Raw genomic sequence first — 26,528 nt, forward strand, 5'->3', positions numbered from 1 at the left:
TACAAAAAATAAAATCTGAAAGAAATCCTTTTTCTTCTTCCATCTTAACATTTACAGACTGCCAAGCAGACTTTCACGCTTAAGAGCTGAGCAGCACAGATTTCCCTATTACTTGGATTTCATGGATATAAATCTTTTCCATCGGAAGTGGTCTCACAATCTCATTTTTATGACTGTGGCTCACCATTGCCCTATCTTCACCAGATATGAAGCCAGCAAAGAGTCGTAAGAGAACTCACAAAAATGAGTGGAATTCATATTTCCAGTTTCCTTATTTTTGATAAAAATGTGTCATGCACATGCAAGGTATGCTTCTAGCCCAGTCCTTGCCTCTGATAGTGGCCAAAAGCAAAGGTCCAGCAATAATCTGAGCAGAGGCCATGCACATGGTGGCAATTTCCTGGATGCCCCCCAGGCTCTGAGAGTGGGAGGCACAGGGCCCTCCCGAGCCAGCAAGGATCTCTCCATTGTTAGAGAGAAAAAGTTGAAAGTTATTGTTGACCAGGTTTATTGTTGTGCAGTTACTGTATGTTTTGTCAATGATTGTTAAATGATGTTAATAAATGAAAACCACTTACCTTGTACCCCTGCTGTACCCCTATCCCTAGTTGCTGTACCCTGTGTTTCTTGTTGCTGTACCCTGTGTTCCTTGTTCCAGTGTCCCTTGCTGCTTCCTCCGTCGGGCCCCACCTCCACTGCTCCCCTATACTTCCACATGGCCACCAGTGGATACTTCCACATGGCAACCAGCAGTTCCATCCAATATGCTAACCATGCCAACTCCCATGACTCTGAGTGACAACAGGAAGTGAGACCACCACATGCAGACCCCTAAAGCCAGCAAACCGACATCCAGACACCTTACCAGACTGCGCTGGGAGACTGACAAGACACTAACCTATCTGTCTAGCCACTTGGTGAAACTTGCCATGACGGCAACAGGACTTGCTCAAGGTCACCCCCTAGACTTCCAATGAGCCAAACTAGAGGAGGTGTCCTATAGAGCTTCTGTGAGTTCAGAGACTCCAGCTCTGCCTTTGGGCAAAGTTGCTTGCACCTTCCCTCCTCCTCGTTGTCTACAGGGAGCAGTGGCGGTGAGCACAACCCTTCGGGCCCCCACCCAGACTGACCAATTAAAGGCTTTAAGAAAAAGGAAAAGAAGCTCTTCTTGCCAGTTCTTATCACCATGGGCTTCCTGCTGCCACCAGGCCCTGCTGAGCAACACCCTCAGTCTTCCCATCAGCTTTGACCTCACAGTGGTGCCCCTGGGGCCATGTACAGCCAGAACACCTCCTCAGGCTCCCGGTTTGGGCTGAAGCCCGGGTGTCAGCAGTACAGCCAGTGTGGGCTGGGGGATGGAGCAAGGGGATGAGGTTTAGTTACCATTACAGCCAGAGCACAGACACCGGGCTGGACGCGCAGCTTTCAACTGCTGCAGCAACTGCTGTGGCAACTGCCAAAATGGCAGAGAGCCTTCCAGAACCTTCTGAAGGCTGCTGGACACCAACAGGGTCAACAGCTGCTCTGGGTGACACCGGCTGTCCTCAGCTGCACCAGTCACTGTCTGCAGCCCGGGCTGTGCCCACACGGCCACACTGCCACCCCGGCTGTGCCCCAGTGCCCAGCCCCCATGAAGGGCAGGGCCCTCAGCAGCATGCAGCTTCCATCCCTCTATGGACCATTCACTGCAAGAGTCAGACTCAATGATCCTTCTGAGTCCCTTCCAACACGGATGATTCTGTGACCTGTGCCATGGAGCCAACCCTCGTGTCCCTCCTTCTGTCCTTTTGGCCTCTGCAGGGCTGCAGTGTCCATGACCCCAGGGGCCAAGGATGGCAACTCTCCCTGTGGCTCGCCAAGTGAGATGGGGGCACATCTTTCCAGGGGGAGCCCTGGAGGCTCTGCCTGAGCCCTCCCCATTGCACAGCCTGGCCACAGGTCCTTGCTCTCCCTCCAGATGCCCTTGTCCTCCAGCCAGCGCCTTGGTGGCTCTGGAAGGGACGGCATTAGCAGGCCCAAGCCACCCTCCTGGCCTTTCCTGAGTGCTGTCTCCCTTGCATTGCCAGGCAGTGCTCAGGAGTGGGGGCAAAGACAAGCTCTGTGGCCAGGGTAAGCAATGAAACCTCTGCCCCTGGCATGCCTGTTCTGGCCCTGCCCATCCCAGCCCATCCCATTATTCCCTGCTGTGGCCCAGCTCAGCTCAGCGCAGCCTCCAGGAACCTGGGTGACAGCCCGTCTGCTGTGCTCTGCTGGCAGGGAGGCTGCAAACTAGAAGGCATTCCTTAACTGCTCACAGCTTGGAGAGGGGAGGGAAGGTTTCAATATCAACCCTCGCGGGAAATAATAGTACTTTCGTAGTAGTGCAGATGTAGGCCTAAAGTTAAAAGGATACAAGAATAAGGACATAAAACAATAAGAAAGACTGTGTTTTTGTGTTTTTGTGCTGTGTAGAATTAGGCCGTAGCAAGTAGAAAAATATGTTAAGCAAGATAATAGAAAAGTTTAATAAATGAGCCTTTGTGCTTCGTTTATAGAAGAGTATAAAAAGTTCCTGAATAGCAAAAAATATGAAACAAGCACCTATTGTTAGATATAAGATATACGTGTAGTTTTAATGATTGGTTTATGCAGATGTCTGTAAGCTCTTAACAGTCTGCTATCGGTTAGAAAACTTTTAAAAGGCCTTGTGACACAGAGAATTCTAGCTGCTGTTAGCAAGACGTGAGCTGTTGCCATCTTCCTTGTCTCACCCTGTACTGAGACTGATGTCGCAATAAAAGCTTGAAGAACATCTCCTGGCAGTCCCATCCTGTCATTCAGAAATATAGATATCCAACAAACCCTCTATCTGGCCTTTTCACACTGATTTGGGAATGTGACACAGCATGTCACAGACAATGAATACATGTTAGACGGTTTGTTTTTTTGTTTTGTTTTTTTTTTTTTTTTTTTTTTGCCTGCACAACAGTTTTCTTTAAATGCCCTGGGGAAAAAAAATGAAATTTCAGTGGGTTCTGGACCAAGTCCTAGCAGATGAAGCACTTGCTCATAATACACTGTGTTTATTTATCTGTTTCAAATGCTGAGCTTGACATATAAATACGATATATACTGCACGGATTTTGAAAAGAGATGGCTGCCTTCAGCTTGTGACAAATCCCGTTTGGAAACAATGCACAGCCTCCAAGGGGAAACTTGAAGAACAGGGAAAGGCAAGCACCTCTGTACAGCCTGAGAGAGTAAGCGATGACCACATGCAGCACTAGAACAGAGAACACCACACAGATGTGCTTGTGGGCCTGCAAGGCACCAGCCAAAGTCTGCACATGCCTCAGAAAAATATGGGTTTTGTAGTGTTTCCTGCGAGCAGCTATGCCCTGCCAACATGCTGTAGAGCACAACGCAGGCACTGGAACGCTTCAGCTGTGTCAGATGTGAGCTCTGTGGATGTGAGGTGCCCTGCACAGCTCATCAGTGTGTCAGCACATCCTCTCATCCCTCTGCTGTCAGCGTTCTTCCACCACCCTGGGCACCAGAGCACCTGAGGTGCTCATTTCAACTACAAGGTGGCAGTGTCCCTGTTCTTGTAATGTATGGCTCTTACCAGCATGAGGCACAAGACACTGAGTGGACTGCCTACACTCCTTGAACAAGATTTTTGGGGCCTTACAGCAACCTGGAAAGGCACTAAGTAAAGCAGATGCTTGGGAAGCTCTAGCCAGTGAACCAGAATTGACCTAATCAGGTTGCTTCTGTGCACCTTCCATAACTGAGCAGATGGATTACATTCAAATATCTTCCTTTTTAAATGACCCCGCTTACTGCAGTCCTTAGCTGATGCCTGCTCCTCATTGATTTTACAGTCACTAACTAGATGGGTCACCAGCTGCGTGATGAAGACGGGGGAATTATGTCTCTCAGTGGCAGAGATATAATTTGGGTCTGTCAGGTTTTCCTAATTGTAGGTCCAGCTTCTTGTGCTTGGGCACAACAGTTCAGGGTGACTCAGTAGCTTACAAGAGTATGGGCTGGGCTAAGGACTGCCCAGAGACACGGTGGATTCACCATCCCGGGAGGATTTTAAGGAATGACTGGGTGTGCCAGATAGCTCTCAGCTTGGACTCGATCTCAGAGGGAGGTCTTTTCCAACCTAAGTGTTCTGTCTGAAAGTATACCAGGATCTTACATATGAAAGAACATCCTGCCTTAACTTTGGCACGTCGCACGCGTTCCGCCACCCGCGCCCTCAGCACTGCGGGCACAGCCCGTCCGGCCCCTGGCGGCCCGCGGGGTCCTCCGCGCCGCCAGGGGGCGCGCCGGGCGCGGGGCGGGCGCGGGGCGGGCTGTGGTGCGCGCGGCCATGGCGGTGCTGCTGGAGACCACGGTGGGCGACTTGGTCATCGACCTGTACACGGAGGAGCGGCCCCGCGGTACGAGCCCAGCCCCCGGCACCGGCGCTCCCTGGCCCCCGCCGGCACCGGGCTCGCCCCTGACCCCCCCGGCACCGGCTCTCCCCTTGCGCGGGCAGGTGGCGGCCTCCAGCGGGACAGGCCGGGGGGATGCAGTCAGCGCTTGCGGCCGCATATGTAATATCTACTAAATCCGAGGGCTGCCGTGAGCTTCTTTCTTAAGTGTTTGAAAAGAAACGGGGTGTGTGTGGGGGTGTGTGTGTGTGAGAAGTGTGTTTCTGTATAACTAGCCGTGCCTCGGGTTCTTTGAATCACTGGAGGTGATTTGTAGGAAGGGAGGAAATGTTACGTTTCCTTGGAGCATTTCTCTCCGGGTTTATTGGTTGTACCCTGATAAGTCTCGATACAGTCTGCTCCAAAACCACTTTTCTACACGCTAAACTGGATCTCTGTTTTATCTATTCTTATTGTGTCTGGAGTTTCCTTTGTAAATGTTGGTGTGATTTCTTACAGCTTGTCTCAATTTCCTGAAGCTCTGCAAAGTCAAGTACTACAACTATTGTCTTATTTATAATGTGCAGGTGAGTATTCTCAACTTCTTGTTTTTCCGTTGGTTTAAAATCACAAACATGAAAGCAATATCTTATGTGTTCTCCTTCGTGACAGAGAGACTTTATTATACAAACCGGTGACCCCATGGGAACTGGCCGTGGAGGGGAATCCATATTTTGGTGAGTGTTTATGTAAAAAAAGGGTATCTATATATCTCAACAGAGGATTTGTGTAAGGGAGTAGGAGTTCCAGTTAGATTGTCTACAGCTTTTTTGAGGCAGAATTACTGGTGGGAAATAAAAATGTTGATGCATAAACTTTTTTGGTTTTCATACTTAGATACCTTTTTAGTTTCTGCGCTGCCTTTGGCCATTCTCTGTTTTTTTCCTGGACATTGTTCTGTCTCTGACCTTGGAAGTGAAGTTACGGGTAACAACTTGTACATGCATTTCTGTCTGTTTAAAAGCTGGCAAACAACTGTATGTTTGGTAAGAAAAGTATCATAACTAAATGATCTGCAGAAAACAATCAATTTGCATTGTGAATACATTTATTATTATAACAAAATGTACTAAATTGAGCATGAGTGGAGCACAGAGGCTAAACTTGATTTCCTCTGTGTATAAGAAAGTGATCTTCTTACTTGAGTTTGTTTTAGTTGAATGTTTATAAGGAAATGGCTTTTCTTGTTCAAGAAATAAGTGGCCATGGAGACAAGAGTTAAAGAAATCTTTCAGACAGCTAGGATGGAGTTAAAGTGCACGTGTTCTATATGATTCATTTGAAATAGTTAGTGAAAGCAGAATTAAAATTACAGAGCTAATTACTGGGGAAATGCTGGGGAGCACAATATACAGCGATAAAGGAGTTCAGCTGGAACAGACACAGTGTTGCTAGACTAGTATTGGCTTTTGTAAGTCAGTCTGTCAGAGCCTCTTAAATACAAAACCTGGAACTCTTGGATCCCTGAATCATGACTGCAGTGATCCTGGAAGCAGTGTAACTGTGCTAAGCCAATGCAAGTCTAGGTAGGTAGACTTGCCAGACTTGAGCTGTCTCTGCACACAAGTAAATTAGATTTATTTTGGTGTGTTACAAGTCTTCTGAGACTTAGTCGTATGACAAATGGGAAAGTACAGTGTGATGAGAGAGTGTCAGATCCCATCTGGCACTGGCATGGAGAAGGTCAGTACATCTTTTATACCTGTTTGCTACTGCTGTGGTGCATGAAACTGGAGTTTCTGCTCTTGCAGGCAGAGTTTAATTTAAATCCTCTCTTCATAGAGGCTAACAGCTGCTTAGCAAAATGAGTTTAAACACAACACTGTCCTTAAATTTGGGCAAATATAGTTATGATCATGCCTCTGTCAGTTTACGGAGTGAGACAAAATGAGTGATAGCAGGGTTAGACATAAAAAGCTAAAAAGAATGCAACAATTTGCCATATCCTGTATATACCAAATTAGTGTATGTAATCCTGTCTATATAAAGAACTGATTTTGCACATGGATGTATTGCTTTTGTGTTTCTCTTGGAAGATAAATTTTTGATGTATATAACTGCATTTTTACAGTGTTGAATAACTTATTTTTGCAGAACCTACTTAAAATATGTAGTTCTTTCATGCCTCAGAAAAATGTTAAATACTGTATTTAAAAATATATAGGTATACCCTTCCTACCTCCCAAAAAGCCTCTGTGAAATGTCCAGAGAAAAATTTGTTGCTCCTTGTAATACAAACTGTGAAAGTGTACAGGTCCATAAATATGTTCATGGGTGCAGTGTAAAAATCTAGGTTTATTTGAAGGCTTAATGTAAATGTGAAATGTAAAATTTTTTTGAGATGCCATTTATGGTTTTACAGTGTTTGATTAGCTTACTTTTAAAAATTCCTTTTTGTTGTAACGCACTTGTTATATATGTTTTTTTAGTCAACTGTATGGTGATCAAGCCAGATTTTTTGAGGCAGAAAAGGTGCCGAGAATCAAGCACAAGAAGAAGGGAACTGTGTCGATGGTGAACAATGGCAGTGATCAGCATGGATCACAGGTCAGCACATGGTGTTGGTACATGTCTGAATAACTAAAATAGAAGTTCCATGAGTTGGCAAAGGCTGCAGAACAAAGACACAGTCATGTCAATAGCATCATCATCTGGTTAAACCATCAAAAGGCATGTTAAAAACCCCGCTATAGCTAAATATTTTCCATAGCATTCCAGGTGCCAATGGGTATTTGGTTACTGATAGAGGAATTAAAATGCTCAGATTCAAATCCTGTCATAGATCAATTGTATTTGCTAGTACTCAGTCCTGTATTTTTTTCCTTTATTTATTTCTCTGTGTTAAAACTTGGATGTGATTTTGCTAATGTATAAAATGGTCAGGAAAAAAAATCCTGTAGTTAAATGGAAGGAAAATTAAGGAAACTTGAGTTTTGAAATGATGGTGACATTTTCTGCTTATGGCTTTGTCTTAGTTTGGAAACTGAAATCATATCACAGTGTCTGCTGTATGGTTACTTGAAAGTGTGCAGTAATATAAGTCTACAGTCTTACCCCAGTGCTGGTATAAAACTGTTTTTGAAAGTGGTCTTGTTCCATTTGCTGTTCATGCACACTAAGTTTTTGCTGTAGATGATTAGTTTTACTTATTTTGTAAGGGTTTTTTTAATATTTAAAGCTCATAGATTGCTGTTATTTCTAAATTATTATTATTTCAGGTGCATTGTAACTTCTATGAATTAAAATGCCTCACTTGTAATATCCATGTATTTTAACTTTTAAAAAGAGAGATTTTTAATAATCAAAGAACAGTTTAAAAATGGTAAGGTTTTATTCGAGCTAGAGCTTGTAATATATACAGGTAATTATGCTGCCTCCCTGCATTGTATATATAAATGCTCTCTCTGCTCATCCTCAGCCCCTCTGGTTTTGTGCCTGGTCCACTGAGCTGCACACACAGGCTCCTGCTGAGGGAGATTTCCTCAGGCAGTGTCTGTGAGCTGTACCTTGGCTCACCATGTTCTCACAGCAATCTTCTGCAAAAAATAGGCAGAGGGTTTTTTTTTTCCCCATTGAATTCAGTGAGAGTGTGTTAAGGTTGAAAAAAAAACCAAAACCACAACCTGAACTTTTCTATTTCTAGTTCCTAATTTTGTGTCTTCTTTTGTAGTTCCTCATTACCACAGGGGAAAACCTGGATTACCTTGATGGTGTACATACGGTATTTGGGGAAGTGACAGAAGGCATGGATGTATTGAAGACAATCAATGAAACCTTTGTAGACAAGGATTTTATCCCATATCAAGATATCAGGTGTGACTGCTTTTAACTTTACTTTTTGAAGAATACTTTATAATTGAATGAATTTATTCCTTTTTGGAAACTAGGTGAATATCATGATGTCAGGTGACCTGTACGTTCTATCTAAAATACTTTTTTCCTCCAGTATTAGTGGTAAAATAAACAAGTACTAAATAAGCAAGTATGTACAAAAATATTCAGCCATGTTGCCCTTACAAAAGCATCAGTGCTGGAAGTTACAAGCACACAGGATATATGGCTGTTTGGGTTACAACTGACAATTAGTGGGGCTGGTTTGCTGTTAGTTGGGTGCTGATGTTGATTTTGTTTTCTCTAAGGATAAATCACACAGTAATTTTAGATGATCCCTTTGATGATCCACCTGGCCTGTGTGTTCCTGATCGCTCACCAGAACCTACGAAGGAGCAGCTTGATGTGAGTGTTTGTGACAGGGAAAAGTTGGAAGAAATAATTAAATAAGTTTATCTCAGTTAGTGTCCAGAACAGATTTGACCAAAATAAATCAGTCTCTAAGATTTTGCCTCTCGAATCTCTGTCCTAAAAGAACTACAGATCTTTTCATGCAGGAAGTGTTCTTCTACTGTGCCAGCTTGAGTTCTGATATGTCAAAATGCTTGTCAGTTATTTGGAGCTGCTGCTGTGTTTAATCAAATACTTTTAAAATAAGGTTACTGCTTAACTTTTCAAGAGAAGGATGAAAGCATGATTTGGGTGCTCTCCCCTGTGGCTCAGGTGGAGTTATGTTTGAAAGCTGTATTTTAGGTTTCTGTTTACAGTGTAGATAAGCAGAACATTCAGTGCAGGTATTACTGGTTTTCTGTGTACTCTGGTAGAAGACAAAATATAACTTAACATTTATTAATACTAAAATGGTTGCTGCTGTTTTAAATGTGTTTAAAATGTGTGAATAGGCTGTGTTTCAGTGAAAGTAATCTTGGTCATTCTTAGAGTTATATGTGTAGGCACACATACTACTGTGGGCTATTTGTTCAAAAAGAAGCAATTTTCTAAAAAATAATTGCAAGTATTAATAATTTACTCATAGTATGCAGTTACAGAATTTGTGTGTGAGGTTATTGCCTTGTATGGAAGCAGTTGTTTCCAGTAATGCATTAATTAACTACAGAGAGTATTGTTTATTTTTAAGCTTAATAGATACAATTAGACGATTGAAATTAGAGTTTTGCACAGGGTGCACTGTGGTTAGTCTCTGATGTACCTTCAGATATGTTAAAAATAAGGTATTTAGTAGCTCACTGCCAGCAGCATAGAGATGTGAAGACTTGAACTGAGGTTTTTTTCCTCTCATAGCCTGTCTGAGGATACCCCTTTTAGTGCAGAAATATCTATAAGAAAGGCAGAATTCTAGAGATCATGGTGAGGAGAAAAAAAATTAAACCTCAAGTCCTGCCTAGGTATATATGTATAAAACCAAAATTATTTTTGTGCTATGTTCTATTTAATGTCTTGCTAGACCCAACAGGTATTTGCAGTGTTCCTTACCTTCCTTGGTGGCAGGAGTTACCTGGATTAGAAATGAGTTGACATTTGTGTGGTGAGATGTTGAGTATTAGGTGGGTATGTATAAAAGAATTTAGAATACCTGACTGAATGTATTTCAGACTGGTCACAAAAGTTCAAAGAAATAGTTCACAGTGCCTGAAATATGAGGATAACATCTTCTCTTTTTTTCTTTTGTTCTAATCTAAGTGGGAAGAGCAGAATGAAAGCACAGTTCTGCAGACATACAGCACTTAAGCATTTTTCATGTCTTGAGGGGTGAGGGGGGAGGTCATCCAAGTAATGGTTGGAAAGTGAGAAAGAATTTTTGGCCATGGCTTGGTAATAACCTTTTCCTTCATTTTTTAGAGTGGCAGAATAGGAGCAGATGAAGAAATTGATGACATGAAAGGACGGACTGCAGATGAAATAGAGGAAGTTCAGGCAGAAAAAGAAGCAAAAACTCGTGCCATTCTTCTGGAAATGGTGAACATCTTTCTGTGTTTACCTTTTTAGATCTTGTTCCAGTGTGTGTGCATGTTATTAAATCTAGGAGGATGTGTACCACTTATCTTGAAATTACCTATCTGGTGATGATGTTATGTTTCAGAATCTGCTATTAAATACCTGTTGTACAATGAAAGGATTGAGCATGAGCACTCATGTTGTGGTATTCTGATAAAACCAGTGATACTTCATTGTCAGAGTGGGCCAGTGGAGGGTTTCTAAAAACTTGCTAGAAATGCATCCAATTCAAAAATGTAAATACATAGTATGCTGCTGGGATACCTGCAGTCCTGGAAAAGGTTTAGCATGTGTGGGAGAGAGCTGAGCTAATTTGTGACAAACTCCGCCCAGTGCATACTGGTAAACTCCATAGTAACAAAAATTGTGAATGGGCTTTGAAGTCTTTTTTATTTTTTTCTTAAGAACAAAAGAAAATTAAAAAAAGAATACAGACCGTTGAAAGATGAGTGAGTCTCCATCTCACTTCCTTACAACGACCAAATTCAAATTTATGGTGAATAGTTTGCAGCAGAGACTAATTCCAAGATAAAGTCAGATCTGGCCACAGTGTTGCAGAAGATTTGTAGGGACAAAGGGGTGCACTTCCACCTTTTAGAACTGTCTGTTATGCTAAGAACAGGAAAAGCAAAGTAGAATATATTGGTGAACTTTCATGAAATCCAGCAGTGGAATAGCAAATAAATAATACATTTTAGGTTCTGTACGAAACACTTTTTTTGTGACACCAAGATAGGAAAAATATTTTATTAAGTTTTGGTTTTGTGATAGGAGTGTGAGATCATGCAAAAGATGTGTTCCCAGTGTGCTGTGCTGCCTGCAGAGAGCTTTAGGCGGAAGTGATGAATGTCTTCTTTCTGTATTCCAGGTGGGAGACTTACCAGATGCAGACATCAAGCCACCAGAAAATGTGCTGTTTGTTTGTAAACTGAATCCTGTGACCACAGGTGAAGACCTGGAGATAATATTTTCACGATTTGGTCCCATTAAAAGGTAATTATGATAAAAGAGAAAACCACCTTTGTTGAAAGTGAGCTTGATTCCTCCCAGTCTGTTTAGGTTTGGCTGTAAAGGTGTCTGGTGTCTCCGGAGTTTTATGCTCTGTTTGGATAGAGACCACAACAATGGGGATACAAAGGTAGATCTATCCAGATGAGTATCCTGTCCCCAGGAGTGATTTTAAGGAAAGCCTGAGGAGGTGTAGGAACCAAGAAAGCATATGACACTCCTCCCTTCCCCCCATCCTCTCACTTCTTTCACCAGTTTTTATGTCAGATGCTCAATGTGCTGGATAGAATATCTGCGTTTTTCTTTCCTGTGGTTTAACATAAAGCACCGAACATCTGTGGTATCTGATACATTCCTTGTAAGGTGTTCCTCATTCCTGCTGCCCTCCTCAGTTTTGACCTTGGCTTCTAGTAGTTTCAGCTGATTGCCCCTAGTACTGCTATCAAAAGACAGAATGGGCAATGAAATCTGCTTTCCTACATTCCTCTATTCTACCACCCAAAGTTGTTTTTTTTTCCTTGCTAAGAGCACAAATCTACATATTCATGGTTCTTCATAGTAGGGACTTAATTACCTTGTTTCCCTTTTCCTGTTCTTTTGTTTTCATCTCAAGATGTGAGAACCAGTACTGCACAGAGTTTTGAAGAAATTGTAGATTTATAGTGGAACAGTTTTGTTCTCTGTAGTACTCTCAACTCCTTCCCTAGTGTAAAGAAACAGCTATCTTTTCTAGCTAAAGCTGTTTTTTTTTCCATTTGGTTTTTTGGGGGTTTTTTTACAATATATAGTTAAGGTTCAACCCATGCTTATCTTGTTGCATTTATCTGCATCACGAAGGTCATTTGCTGTCTTACTGATCTTGTAAGGACTTTCTGTGATTTCTTCACCCTTTGTTTTGGCTACCTTTAACAATTTAGTATCATCAGCACAATTCAGTACCATCAGCAAGCTTTGAATCAGTTTAGTCTTACCTGGTCTTTTGCATGTTTGTCAATGCAATGATGTTCCTTATGCCCTTGCTGTTTACTTTCCCCAAAAACCTTTGTTGTAGGAGTTTATTAGAATTTGCAGAAGGATTTCAAAAGACTTTATGGAATGGATCATCATCATCACCACACATGAGCATATTGACTCTGTTAGTGCACTTCACTTAAGTGTATTCAGGTGGTCTGGAGTAGGCCCTGTGTTTTCAGATGGATGCTAACTCTCTTCTGCTTGGAGTTTCTAGCAGTTTGTGCAGTACACAAACACAGCCTGCAGACTCACAGATCTAAACTACACTGTGTCTGTGTGTGGGTGAAATTGGCATTGTGTGCCACTCTTACAACTCCAGCATGATTTCTCTATGACCTAAGGATTTCTAATTTTTTGTTTCTCTGTCAGAGTTGTCACTCTTCTGCAGTCCTTTCGCTTTCAGATAGGTTCTCTGAATAATCCATGAAGGAGGGTTCTTTCACAAAACCATTCTGCCTTCTGCTGCAAAGAATTCCTGTGGCTTGTCTGGGTAGCCTTGTGGTCTACTTTTTTCTTTTTCTCCCCAGTTTTTTTTTTTCTTTCTGCCTTGATCATCTTTTTGATTGTGGATCCTGATTTGTCACTTCCTCTCTACACGTGGGGGTGGTCTCACATTATTCTCACCTTAATGCCACATATCCTGCTCTTGTTGCCTGTGTGCACTCCTTCAGCATACTGTAGTCAGAATTCTTATGTCCAGTACAAGAGTTGTGTAATACTGATACAATACTATATTCTTCCCATTTTGCACTACTTACTCAATACTTTTAGGCTTCTTATTTTTGCCCAGTGACCTGTATGATAAAAAGGTGGGCTGCTGCAGAGGTGCTTGCTGAGAAGAGAAAGCTTGTCACAGGATGTTTGTTTAAACTGAACTTAAAATGCCAGAGAAAACAGAATGTGAAATTTCTTGTCTTGCGGTAGTGAAATGCAAAAAGTTAAGAGCAAACAGTAATGTTGGAAAATCTGTTTTGTTTCACTGATTAGAAATTAATCTCTAGTTCTGTGTTCGTGGTAGCCATGTGTGAGTTTAGTGTAATTGCTCAAAGCAATGTCTTGTGCATTTTTTCTTGCAGTAGGGGGTCTCAGAATCAAGTGTTTCAATACCTTCAAGGTGTTTCTGTTTTGTGGGTTGGGGTTTTGGGGGTTATTTTTTGAACTCTTACTCTCCCTTTTAAGCAGTGCTTTCCTACCTTACATTTTTCACTCCAGCAGTGTTGACATTTTAATTTCTTATCATTTTTTTCAGTTGTGAGGTGATCCGAGACTGGAAGACTGGTGAATCTCTTTGTTACGCTTTCATTGAGTTTGAAAAGGTACGGGTTTTAGGTATAAGCTGTGTGTGGATCCTGCTTGTAAAAGCCCCTTTTTGGTATACTTCCATGTAGGAAAAACGCTGACATCTTTAAGTGTGGAATAGCTAATATTTTCTCTTACTGAGAGAAACTATAACTTAGTTATAGAAGTTGTGGGTCCTAAATGAGGCAAGCATTTAAGTGTTTTGCTGTTTGAGCAGCCAGTGCGAAAATGTACTTCAGCTGTCTTGGAACCAGTGGGAGGGGATCAGGCTCTGTTTTTCCCCAGAGTGCATTAAGATATTCAAGAGTTAAAGAAAGGAATGCTAGGAGCATGCAGCATAAAGAAAGGAGGCTCTATGGAATAAGATAGATCTGTGTGGACAGTAGTTTTCTCTTCTGGGCTTGTAAATTATGCTTACTGTATCAACACACTGCTCTTGCTGTGAGATTGATGGTGATAGTTCTCTTGGGGGTGTGTAGCTTTCTATGTGCTGGTATCTCATCTGTGAGGAAAATACTTTTTTCAGCCTACTTATGTAGTTAAAATGGAACCTTCATCAGTTGTCCTATTTTCCATTTTTTTTTCTGAATGTGTTACATGTGCCAAACATGTAGCTGGATTGGCAAATTTTTAAAATAGTGAAATTAACTGAAGAATTGGGAATTTAAATGCTGATATTCAGACAAAGCTTAACTATTTCTTTTGAAATTTAAGAACTGTGGTGGTTTAGGCAATTTCAGAAAGAATTGTATGCCACTAAAGAGTTGAATTTGTGTTTGAGCTCTTCAGTGAATATCCCTGTGAAATAATTGTGACTCAAGATTTTCCTGGTTAATATCAGGAGGAAGACTGTGAGAAAGCCTACTTCAAAATGGACAACGTGCTGATAGATGACAGACGGATACATGTGGATTTTAGCCAGTCTGTTGCAAAGATTAAGTGGAAGGGAAAAGGTAGGTGCATTTGCAATTCTTTGATCCTCATAACTTAAGAAGCCATGACTTCTCAACTAATTACATAAAGAGTTAGGAGTTTAAATAGTTTAATCTTCAGGCATATAAATGTTCCTGGTACTGTAATAAATAGAGCAACACAGTTGTTAGCTCTTCCCTTCATTTATTGCATAAGAAAAAGTAGAAGGGTTTCCTACTGCTACATGAACATTGCATTGCCACTGTTTACCTTTTTAGCCAATGTATTTTTGCCACTAAAACATTTTTTTCATCTCTAACTTTGGACATTATTTTTTTTATATATTACTTATTAGGAAAATAATATGGCAATACATTGTTATTTTCTGGTTTCTTTAGTCACTGTATGACAGTCAGGTGTATACAAGAAAAAGTCACTGTTCAGGCAAGGGGTTTCTGCTCTTCACTCCCTGTAGATCAAACATACTGCATGGCAGGTTGTGTGTTACAAAAACCCAGTTTCAGGTGTTTGAGGATATTTTGCGTGGAAAAGGGTGGTGGAAGAAGTGGATGCAGTGGTTATTTGATTACTGGGAGCCTGAGGGAAACACTGGACTTGGAGATGTGTCTGTGCATTGCATTGGTGACATTTTAATGTGTCTTCTAAAAATGCAGTCAGCCCTCAGTGGTTGGCATGCAGTTTCTCCAGGTACGGTTGTGGCCATGAACACTGAGATACAGGTTCTTTATCTGAGGTCAGAATTTTCCAAAATACTGGAAAGCTAACTGTATTGTCATCTTGTGCCTGTATGTTACCCAAAAAATGACCTTCCATCCTCGGTGGTGGTTTCTGGCCTAGCCAGAAGTGAGTGTTGCAGTTCTACGCGTGGCCGGGAGAGGGCAGCACGTTGCCGCAGTTTGTTGATCTGTGTGCTGGTGCTTCAGTGGGAGACCGTAATCTGTCGTGTCCCTCTTTAAATGTAGGCGTGAGCATTTCTTTTCGCAGTTTTCCGTTTGAAGTCTTGAGCTGTAGCTGTCTCAGAGGTTTCTTTCAGTGCAGACAAGAGCAAAAAGTCATTTAATAAAGAGAGTTGTATGTGAGCTTTCATGGTAACAGAATTTTAAGTAGTGTGATAAAGGACCTGTAATAGAAATGGGACTAAGCCCGTTGCTGAATCCTGCTTTGTGATCCTCTTCATGTGTTGCCTCCTCTGGACATGAATGAGGAGAAAGCTGGATGCTGTCTAATGGAACCCGCAAGGAAGAGAAGGACAGAACGTGACAACTTGTCCTGCTCTTTTCTACTCTGTTATGCAGATGTCAGTGTTGTTTCTTGAACTGTATCCTGCTGTGGAGCTCTCTATAGTTAAAAAGAGCCCCTAAATCATCATCAACACTTAAGGATAGTAGTTAGTCTTGGTTGTGTTTGTTCTTAGAGTGAAGTGAATATGTTTTTCTGTGGACAGGTGGGCGGTATACCAAAGAAGATTTCAAGGACTATGAGAAGGAACGTGACAAACCTTCGAAATTTGCTCTGAAAGAAAAGGTGAAACCAAAGCAAGAGTATCCTTTCCTGGTCAAAAGTACTTTTTTAATTAAGTAGAGTTTATGAAAACAGCCTGGAAAAAACTTCTTGTTTTTAAAGCCTGCCAAGTAGATGTTTCCCTGCTACCTCAAATAACCTTTTGGGTTTGAGATGGAATTTAATATTTTGTGATTTTCACTTTGATGAATTTAGTCAAATCAAAATATGCTGTTTCACATCCATGTTGTGTGCAGGTAAATAATGTTCCAAGCCTACAGCCCTGGAATGATATATGGCATAACAGTTTTTAAGTAGGTTCAGAGGGGACCTTCTGCATCTGAAATGAGACCATACTAATAATTAAATAATTCTCTAAGATTATACTTTGCTTGTGGTAAGCATGAGAGAAAAAACACCGTAGCTTGTTCAGATATCCACAGGTAGAAAAGAAAGGAGAATGCAGTCTGGCTCTACTGTTTGACAGGACAGATTTCAGTCACTTTAGCACGGCTGATTTTTTTTTTTCAATGTGTACATCTGTGTTCTGACTGAAATATGCATTAAGTCTTGGCAAACCCTTGTCAGACAAACAGGGGTTGGTTTGCTTCTCAGGCTGTTGTGTTCTGCTCCTTATGGTATTGGGAAACAGATCTGTCCTTAACCAGCACCATCAGTGCCAAGTATGACCTTGTGCTGGATGAGGATGTTGAAGAGTCTCACACAAGTCAGTCGCACTTGGCTAAAAAACAGAAGAAGAAAAAGCACCACCACTCTGAAGATGAAGATGATGACAAGAGGACCAAAAAATCTAAGGTACTTGACTCTTCATCCATTAACTTTACACCTGTTCATTGTTTTCCTCACAAAAGAAGCCAGGAAAAAAGTCTGATATTGAATGAGGACACGGTGTGCAAAGTCCTGTGTAAAATACAGCAGCTGTAAACCTACAGAAGGCTGATGTTAATATTTGATTATGAAAGAGGATTTCCAAATCCTCATGGACTTTTGAAGCTTGGCATGTCTAGATGGATTTTTGCCAAAACATCCTGAAGAGGCAGTGTAGCTTCTCGTAAAGTTGGGGATCTTCAGCACTTTGAACCTGTTGTTCACATATTCCTGGTCATAAAGTAGTAGTCAAATATGTTTCATGACTGTAGACCATGTCTCATTTTCTTGCCAGACCATCATACATAGGTTTTTCCTATGTGGAGTTGGGAACACATTCCTTTTGCATCTTCTTTTTGTATTTGTCCTTAACTGTTTTGGAAGTGTTCGGGTGAAATCTGCATGTGGATTTTCTTGCATCTGGAATGTACAAGCCTATGGTGGTGTGAGGCTGGGGCCGTGGAGGACAGCACCAGGAGACAGAAATTGTCATTCATTAGTTCCACTGCAGCCTGTCAGGACAGCATTCCCACATTTCTGTGAACTTGGGATACTCAAGATATGGAGTTCTGTGGAAACAAAATCTGCAGTGAGAAAATGGAGGGTTAACCACCACTGAAGTGAGTATTAGGAAGAATTGAGCTAAGCTGAAAAAGAAAAAACCAAACCCCAGTACTTTAACAGTGCAAGCTTTGTGACTGAGAACAAAGCTGTCTTCTAGCAACTTTGCAGAAAGTGAAAAAGTTTCAGCCACAGCAGATAAGGCTATTGTCCTATCCTGAGTTTTGAGTACTGCAGGAAGTTCTGTGTACACAGAGCATACATGATTCTGTTCTTATACATCACTTCATGCTGTGATGCTTGAAAATAACTTTTCTCATGAACGTCAGCAATTAAAATCTTTCAGTGCCAACAGTGAGCCCTATTGCTCATTCATGGACAGTCTTTTAGTTACTGTACTAATTCAGTCAGGGTCCTTTGCGTGGAGGGGAGGGGCTTGCTGACATAAGTAAAGTCTTGACTGCAGCATGTGCATACAAGAGCTGTGGAGTAATGTTGGTTTAGACTTTCTCCTGTCTGTTTGGCTGATTAAAACTGTTGCTTTAGCCTTCTTGAAACAGGTGGTTTTGGTGGTAATACTTGTTCCTGATGGTTCAAGAATTACACCCATGGAACTGGCTGGTCATGCATTACCAGCAGTGAACATTTTAAAATCATTTAGCTGTCTTCACCCTTGCAGGTGGCACTACAAGTGCTGGCAGCAATAGGTTGTTAACATCTGTTCTGATTGTTGTAAAGGGATTGTGAGACTTCATAGCACAAAAACATGAATGAGGACTGAGCGATTCCCGGTGCTATTTTCAGGTTCTGGAATAGAACATATTCTAATGCCTGGCTATGTGATCTCCTCTGTGTTTATATGTATCTTTTTGTGATTTAGTCACCTGCTCCTGATGTGGTTTGTTCTCATAGTCTGCTGCTGCTGTGTTCTGGTATCTTCTTTCCCACAGCTTTCTCCTCTCTTTGTCACCTTTACCCATTTTGCTGTAAATAGTTTTGCTTTCCTACACCCGAAATCACAGATGGAGGCTTATCTCTATTCTCTGGTGGCAAGCATGGTAGTTCCTTCTTGGAGCTGTGAAAATCAATTTCTGGGAAGAATTTTTCTCTCTGGATTTGAATATTCTTGTTAGTGTGTACTATACAGTATGCACACACTGAGCAGTATATACTGAGTCTCACAGACTCAGTATTTTGGGCACGGCCTCTCTAGTGAAATCTGCAGCCAGCTTAGGTGACAAATCCTGCTTAGCATATACAAAACCTTAATTTTGTTTTATTTTTTACTATTCATACTTTGAGCATGATGTGTGAAACTAAAAACGAGCAGGTATGTTCCTGAGGTGGATATATTCAGTGTCAATATTGAGTCCAACACAACGTGTAACAGCGTGGAAACCTTTTAGTGAATGATAGCATTTTTAGTGTAGGCAAACAAAGCATTCTCCCTTAACCCTGTTTTGTAAATCACTGAATGTATTTGAGGTAAGAACTTTGAAATAAAACAGCACCAGACCTTCCACAACTCATCAGCCAAAGACCACAGTGACCACACAGAAACTTCATACAGGAGCTTCATACAGAAACTTCCACCATGAGTCCATAGTGTGGCAGAGATTTTAATTAAGAGAGATATGGGGCTTACAATGGGAAGGTCTGGCAACTGGAACTGCAGTTTGTGCTATCAACTCTAGCTATGACTTGAAGGGGTTTTATTTTCTCAATAGTTTCCGTGATGTTGAGTTGTTTTTCTGTTCTCTTGCTGGTGTTACTGTTTTTCTTTAGTATATTTTGACTCATCCTTTTCTTAGTCTGACACCCGTTTCCTGAATCTCTGGCCTCTGTGTTGATGTTTCAAGAATATATTTTTGAGTCTTGTGCTCTTTGACTTCATTCCAGTGGGTAGAAGAGGTAGGGTGCTGTGGCTTGCTTTTGTAAGTAACAGGATGTGGCTCTGGGGCAGGAGGGTGGGCTGCCATGTGGGTTTGTGAATAGGATTTAGTGGAGTTTTTTTCAATACAGGACATGCTTCCGCCTGAGATCTATATTATGACTTTGTTCCTCTTCCGGTATTATCCGTGCATTTTCTCTTGGATTTTATTTTTTAAGATAACTGGATCTGCAAAGTAGTATAGCCTATCCAATAGATTTTTGTGAGACACAGGGGCTTCCCAGTTTCAGATTTCTGTAGTGCTTGGTTTTGGCAGAGGTACTGATTTTTCTGGTTTTAATTTCCTGCTTTTACTTACTGCTTATTGGACACTGTTCCCTTTATATTCAGGGTCAAGTTTTAACAAAATCTCCCCCCAGAAAAGGCTCTCTCTATTTCTTTTCTCCTTTTAACCTTTAACTAGTATATTTAATGTATGTAAGAGGTGTTACATGCATTCTACTTCTGTGGCCATATTTCTAGCTATTTCACCTGCAACTGCTGTTTAGCAAGTTACTACTTCTGGCAAAATCAGCCATGAACTTCCAGAGAAGAGTCTTTCCCTCTTTCCTTATTTCCTTCCTCATATGTGTTCCTACATAGTGCTGGATTAAAAACTGGGGTGGTCGTCACTTACTTATTGACTGATGAGAGGCTGTGACCCTGGATTGAGAAATAAAAATTTCAGCAGTAAGAGAGAGCTGGTTTTGAGTACAAATCCATTTCTTCTTCTTCCAAAACAGTGTATTTTTGGCTTTCAGGCATAAAAATTTGGTTTCAAAATACCATTATTTTTACTAATTTAGTGTTTTTTAAAAATTGACCTTTTTCTATGCCAAAGACTTCAAAATGGAAAATCTTATTTAAGGGGAAATGTAACTTATGCTGGCAAGAAATAAAGATGCAATTCATTCTATTAATTCAAATGACACTTTTTTTTTCTTTACATTGTGATCATATTAGCTACTGTGGTGACTTTGTTGTGGCGCTTCCAGACTTGTCCTGTACACCTGCATCTTAAATGCTTTTGTGAAGGTCACTGTGGTTGTTTAACTCAAATGCTTGTATGACTTCTGATCCTTTCAGCAAGTTGTCCTTTTCCACGACATTCAATGTGGGCTATTTGTCTGTAGTTCGAAATGTTCACTAACCTGTTCCTTGCCCCCACTTGGCCAGTAGCCTTGTCTCCAGTGTTTACTTGGTAGATTTTTCAACTGAATGCTGTCCTGCTTTTCTCCTGTTTCTCCCATGTGCTGGGAGGAACCTCCAGCAACAAACCAGATAGAAGGCAGCCATTCACCAAGCCCACCATTTGATTTTCTGGCCATTATTTTTTGTCTTGTTCTGTCTACCCCTCCACCAGCAAGTCCATCATCTGATGTTTGCTCATGCCTTTGTCACAGAGGGGCTTGAAATCTATTGGCTTTTTCAAACACATGGAGAGTGAGGCTTTTGGGTACAAGAATAATATGGCTGTGCATCATTTTGAGAATGGATGGACAAAGCTCTTACAAATAGCCGGAAATACCACTGAGTCTTTTTGGTGGATCCAGATTTTAAAATCTGTACTGAAATAAAGTTTGACAGTAAAGATGTGGAATAGGCATTTGGCCACCAGTGAGATTACTGTACCCAGCAGTAGCAGAATGTTTTTGTTATCGATCAAACCTGTGATTATTCGTGTGTCTGTTTATCCGGGGAGTTTATGTTGCTTATTGTAACCCTAGTAATTTCAGCATTATTGTTGTCATTCTAGAGGTGATCTTTGCTCTAGAAGCCACCCCAATCACTGGCTCTCTGCATAAAATCTCTGTTTAAAGCAGTTTTTTCACCATTCTTGTGAATAAATGAAGTTTGTTTGTTTGTACACAGACTATGGTTTTTAACCATACTGTTGTGATCCTTAGAAAAATAGTATCTGAAATGAGGGAAGCAATACTGTGTGATTTAATGCAGACATTTTTCTTAACTCATATTGATCTGTGCATAACAGTGTTGTTATTAAAATCCCATAAAATTGTATCTCTATTAGCACATACAGTGATATCAAACTGTCAGGTTGTTCATTTTCCTGAAGCCAAGAATTTAGGCCATTACAAATTATTACAGGCAGGTCTTAAAATATGTTATGCATCTGCATAGCACTGGAATGCCTGTGGGGCTTGAACCAAAATGGAATATGGAAATATTTGCATTGCTTAGAAAAAAATCCGAAATCTGAATCTAGCTTACAGATTTGTTTGATGGTTGTGAAGAGTTTGATAATATCCATCTGAATGGAATCCCTGAGATAACCAATTTTTGCTAAAGCTCCTTAGGCAGTGCAAGAAGCATTCCTGACAACCATGCCTTTTTCCATAAACCTACTTGTAAACTTACCTTTGTCAGATGGTGTCAGTGGGGTATTTTTGTGCTACCTTTTTCAGATCATCATGGATGTGAATCTTTTTAAGGTGGTACCAGCTGTAGCTAAGGAGCCAGCCATGCTGGACTTTCCTCTAGTTCTCTTCATGCCTCTGTATGTTTTCCCCTCTTGTTTGTAATTGCATTTCTGTCCAATCCCTTTGACAGGACTCTGAGCGAAGGCATGAGGAGCGCTGCAGGGAGAGGACCAAGAGTGAGAAGAAGGACAGACATCGGAGCCGCAGCCGCTCTCAGGAGAGAGATTACACTTACAGCAGACAGAAAGACAAATACAGAGAAGATGTCCGAGTAAGAGACTGGGATAAGAAAGCAGACAGAAGCAGAAGTCCTAAGAAATCCAAAGACAAAGAGAGGTCCAAGTACAGATGAAGCACAAGGAAAAGACAGAGGGGAACTAAAACAATAAATTTAACTTTTTTCTTTTGTGATAGTGGGGTTTTTTTGTAATACTTGCTGTAGTGTCTGACTGCAATATCCAGTAAGATTTTATAGCTTGATGCACCTCATTGGAACATGATCTGCTAATTCTAAAATTCAGGATAAATCGCTGCAAATTGCTCTGCCCTGGAGTGTCGGTAGTTGTGCCTGGAGAGAGTATTTCAATTGACTGTGAAGAAAGAGAGCTTCTAATTAAGATGATTCTGTAGGAAGGCTGATATTTAAGGAACATAATCAGCTGAAACTACCCCGTGGCAGAAAATTCTGCCTAAGCAGGCCAGGCGGGATGGCTATGATGTCCAGACCTAAGCTGAGCAGGAGTACTGAGGGTATTTAATACAGTTATGTGCTTTCCAGCAGTGTCTGCCCTGTCTTTGCTTTGTTAAAAACAAAGCTGGAGTCCAACATCTTTGGTGCTTGTGGTAGTTAGGAAACAGAACAAAAAACTCCCATCTTCCTGTAATGTTGAAAATAACATCAAAAATATAACAGCAGAAACATTTACTTCTTCACTTTGACATAGCTGAGGCCTGTTTGAAGGGAATACTTCATGCTTTAGGCTCTTTGTTCGGTAGTTGAAGGCTTAGAAGCCAACTCCTCAGAGTTTTCTTTTGGATTCCTTTACTTGCAACAGCTTAAAAATGTGATATAGACTCTATAAATTGTTTTATTCTGTGGATTTGACTAAGTTTGAGACCTATTTTGATGTCACACATTACAGTTACGTTACAGTTCCTGTAGTTCTTTGTAGGCTTGAGCTTGAGTCCAAGACAAAGTAGACTTGGCCGAGTACAGGAAGTATACTTGGCTAAGAAGCTGCCTTTTGATGAATCTCTTAACTTTTGTGTCCTTCAAAGCACAGAACTAGAAATCCAGGACTTCCATAACTGTCTCCTGGCGGAACATTTCTAACTGCCTGAGACCTTACAGGGGCCAGTGCCATCCTTGCAGAGCGAGAGCCCTTGGTCCCAGAGGAGAGGTAAACAGGAAGCCTGTTCCTGGAAGTCTCTTGGGGAGTCTGAGGACTGTCAAGAAAATGTCTGCCTTCAGTCTGGGCATAAGAAGATTCCAAGGAACTGTGCTAGGTCAGGGTATGGTGCCTTTGGAGTAGTGCTCTGGAGGCAGTAGGTTGGCTCGAGCTCTTCTGCTCTTGGCCTGTTCTGTTAAAGAAACAAGGTTTGTGCTGTCATACTGTTCTCAGTCCTGCTGTCCTTTTCCACACAGCATTTTTAACTTGCAAAAAGCACTGGCCAGACTTGACAAGGATGTGGAGATAGTGAAGCAATTGCATTCTTGCTTTCATTAGGAAATGGCAGTCATTGAAACAAAAGCTTACAGTTGGGGAGAATGCTGGATTCTTGCTGAACATCAGAGGTCCTCTCATTGGAGAGTTGTGACTTAACATTACAAAGAGTTTCAGCAGCCATTCCTAGGCTTCAGCTGGCCCTCAACCACCTATGGGACATACAAAACTTACCGATGTTTAGAAATAAACACCCTATTTCAGGTAAATGTGCTCACTTTTCTGCAGCAGAAATGGCTTTACTTTTCTTTGCAACAGGTAAATGCTTAAGAACTGGAAATTTAAATGAGTAGTGTGCAGAAGTAAATAGTCCTTGTTGGCCAAAGAGTGTTCAGAATAAAGGGTTAAAAAATCAGTACATCCAAAAAGTTTCAGGTTTCTGATTTTCAATATGCCTTGGGGCTGATAAAAATCCACAGTGTCTTCAGATTAGTGAAATTAGCTGTTTATATATTGTTAAGAGGAAGCTTTCAAATGTAGATGTTCAAAAATAAGGTGATATTAATAGGTGAATAAATGGCAGTTTAAAAGCTCCCACTATGGAGGCAAATACTTAATTTTAGGGCTGCATTTCTAGGCCAGTCTGCTGACAGTGGAGGGATCACAGTTCACCTGGCACATTGATGGCCGAGCACTCTGGGTTAGATGGGATTTAGTCCTCCGGTCATCGGAAATTATTGTCTACGTGTGGTTCTTCTGGAAATGTCACAAACAAGCTGTATGGCCAGCTGAAAACACAAGCATTTCCTGCTGCTCCTGTCCAGCCAGAGGTGTTGGAGTGGACAGGACTTTTTATTATCTGGGAGTTGAAGAGTTGATTAAGTTGTTTTAATCTAATGAGAAGTCACACTTCCCTGTTATTTCGTCAATGCTGTCTCCAACCTCAGTTTCAGGATTGACCTTTGGTGCTTGTGGTAGTTAAAAAATAGAACAAAAAACCCCACCTTCCTCTATAATATTGAAAATAGCATTGAAAATGTAGCAGTAGCATCAACTTCTTCCCTTTGACTTAGCTGGTGCCTATTTGAAGGGAAATGCCTCATGTTTTAAGCTCTTTGTTCAGTGGTTAAAGGCTTAAAACCCAGCCCCTCGGAGTTTTCTGTTGGATTCCTTTACCTGCAACAGCTTAAAAATGTGGTGTAGACTCTAAATTGTTTTATTCTGTGTATTTGAGTAAGTTTGAGACCTATATTGCTGTCATGTGTTGTAGTTTCTTTAGTTCTCTGTAGATCTCTTGAGCTTGAGTTGTAGAGCGCTAAAGGCAAGTGGGAGAAGAGTAGGTTGCAACAGAGATCTCTCTCTAATCCCAGGGTTATCACAGAAGTCAGTTCAAGTAGCATAAATGTTGTATCCAAGTGGTTGGCATTGTAGGATGGGAGTTACCCAAACCCAGTCATGGTAACCTTGTACTCTCTCTAGGTAAAGCTCTACCTGCTTCCTGCCACTTGTCAAAAGAACGCCCAACCCTAACAACCGCACAAACAAACCAAATTCTCCCCCACCCTCCTCATCTGTTAGTTATTTGGACAAGCATTTTAAAAATTTCAAGAAGTTTAGAACAGTTTCTGATTGTGTTGCTGCTGTTGTCTTTGTCCATCTCACCCTCCTGTAGCCTGATTCTTCTCATGTAAAACTTGTGTGTTATTGGCAACAGGATTACAGGTTTTGCTTGTGAGCTTCCTGGAGCATGGGTAATGTCTCTCCTTTTCTATCAATCACCTGTTGCATACAGAGGAAGCACAAGCAATGTGAAAAATGTTAAATTACAGTCAGATTTATGTAAATGCTTGCTACAGGGCAGTATTCTTGTGTAAAATGCTTGGTCTGGCCACTGATGGAATGTCCTTTTTCACAGTGAGCAAGCCAGCGTCACCTTGGTTAAATGTGGTAGCTGAGTTAAAAGGTACCAGCAAACTATGTAGGTTTAGGTCTTCTGAGCCTACAATAAATCATTGAAGCTGAAAGGCAGTTCCAAGAGCCTTCTGAAATCTTAACCTGAACGGCAGTAAACTTTTCAACTTGAAACTTGTTTGGGACTTTTGGATTGTAAAAGGTACTTTTTTATTTTAAGCCCAGTGGAAAACAACTTGAGTCATAGCAGTATCTTGTTATCTAAAAGGAGGAAAAATAGATATATTAGGCAAAACCAAATAGGGATTCTGCTACATCAGACGTTATGGATGGGGTTGCAATTTTCCAAGAAGTTAACCATTGTCACGTTATTGAAATTAGTTTTCCTGGTTTTTGTTCTCTCTGTTTTGTGGTCAGATGGAGTGCTTGCTACAGTGGCACAGTTTTGGGGAAATAGGAAGGGTGGTCATTTTGGTAGGCATGTAGAGGTATCTCTTCTAAAGATAGTGGCTTTCTGCCAGTCTGAATACAGGATTGGCTGTCAGTAACTGAGCTGGTACTTTACTAGGACCTGCTAAGTTAGTGATGTAGGCTTTTGGGGTGAACACCTGTCTCTAAGTCAAAATTTTCAGTGTCTCCAACAGGGAAAGAATTTCACTGGCAGAAAACATCCAGATTTTGCCTAAGAGTAAAAAAAATCGTAATTAAAATCAGGAGTGTAGCTTGTACTGTTGAGAGCTTGTTTTGACAGTCTGACCTGAGCCTTCCTGAAGGGAATAGGGAAGAACTCTCACTTGAGGCAGGATGGAGAATGTATTAGTTCCACAACTATGAAAAATATTCCTGGCAATGGACCTACATTTGATTTAGCACTTGCTTTATTCTGTGTTCTGCTGGTTAGGGACTGAAGAATTTTCACTGTGTTACTAAGGCCACACGTGCTTGGTAACACAGCAGGTGAACTTTCCAGATGAGGAAGAGGGTGATAATGCTTTTCTGTTGTGCTGATGCAATACTGACTGTTTCCTTTAGCAAAGCAAATATCTCACTGAGGTGTGTAGACCAAAAC

The 26,528-nt window shown here is 41.2% G+C and overlaps 1 protein-coding gene across 1 annotated transcript; it reads left to right on the plus strand.

Moving 5' to 3' along the window:
* The first annotated feature begins 4,347 nt into the window (after positions 1–4,347).
* PPIL4 (peptidylprolyl isomerase like 4) lies at positions 4,348–22,292 on the plus strand. Its single transcript, XM_066178872.1, has 13 exons — positions 4,348–4,430; positions 4,923–4,990; positions 5,076–5,140; positions 6,893–7,010; positions 8,134–8,276; positions 8,603–8,699; positions 10,155–10,271; positions 11,179–11,303; positions 13,582–13,648; positions 14,473–14,584; positions 16,009–16,105; positions 16,742–16,880; positions 22,015–22,292. The coding sequence occupies exons 1-13, from the start codon at positions 4,361–4,363 to the stop codon at positions 22,234–22,236; spliced, it is 1,440 nt and encodes a 479-aa protein (XP_066034969.1). The 5' UTR covers positions 4,348–4,360; the 3' UTR covers positions 22,237–22,292.
* The last annotated feature ends 4,236 nt before the right edge of the window (positions 22,293–26,528 follow it).

The sequence above is a fragment of the Chamaea fasciata genome, unplaced genomic scaffold (genome assembly GCF_029207755.1).
Source record: "Chamaea fasciata isolate MVZ Bird 193981 ecotype frontalis unplaced genomic scaffold, bChaFas1.0.hap1 SCAF_3, whole genome shotgun sequence".
NCBI lineage: Eukaryota > Metazoa > Chordata > Aves > Passeriformes > Sylviidae > Chamaea > Chamaea fasciata.

Coding starts and splice junctions, on each gene's coding strand:
- PPIL4 (XM_066178872.1), top strand. CDS start 4,361: ATGGCGGTGCTGCTGGAGACCACGGTGGGCGACTTGGTCATCGACCTG. Junction 5,141..6,892: donor GGAGGGGAATCCATATTTTG/GTGAGTGTTTAT, acceptor ATGTTTTTTTAG/TCAACTGTATGGTGATCAAG. Junction 7,011..8,133: donor GTGATCAGCATGGATCACAG/GTCAGCACATGG, acceptor CTTCTTTTGTAG/TTCCTCATTACCACAGGGGA.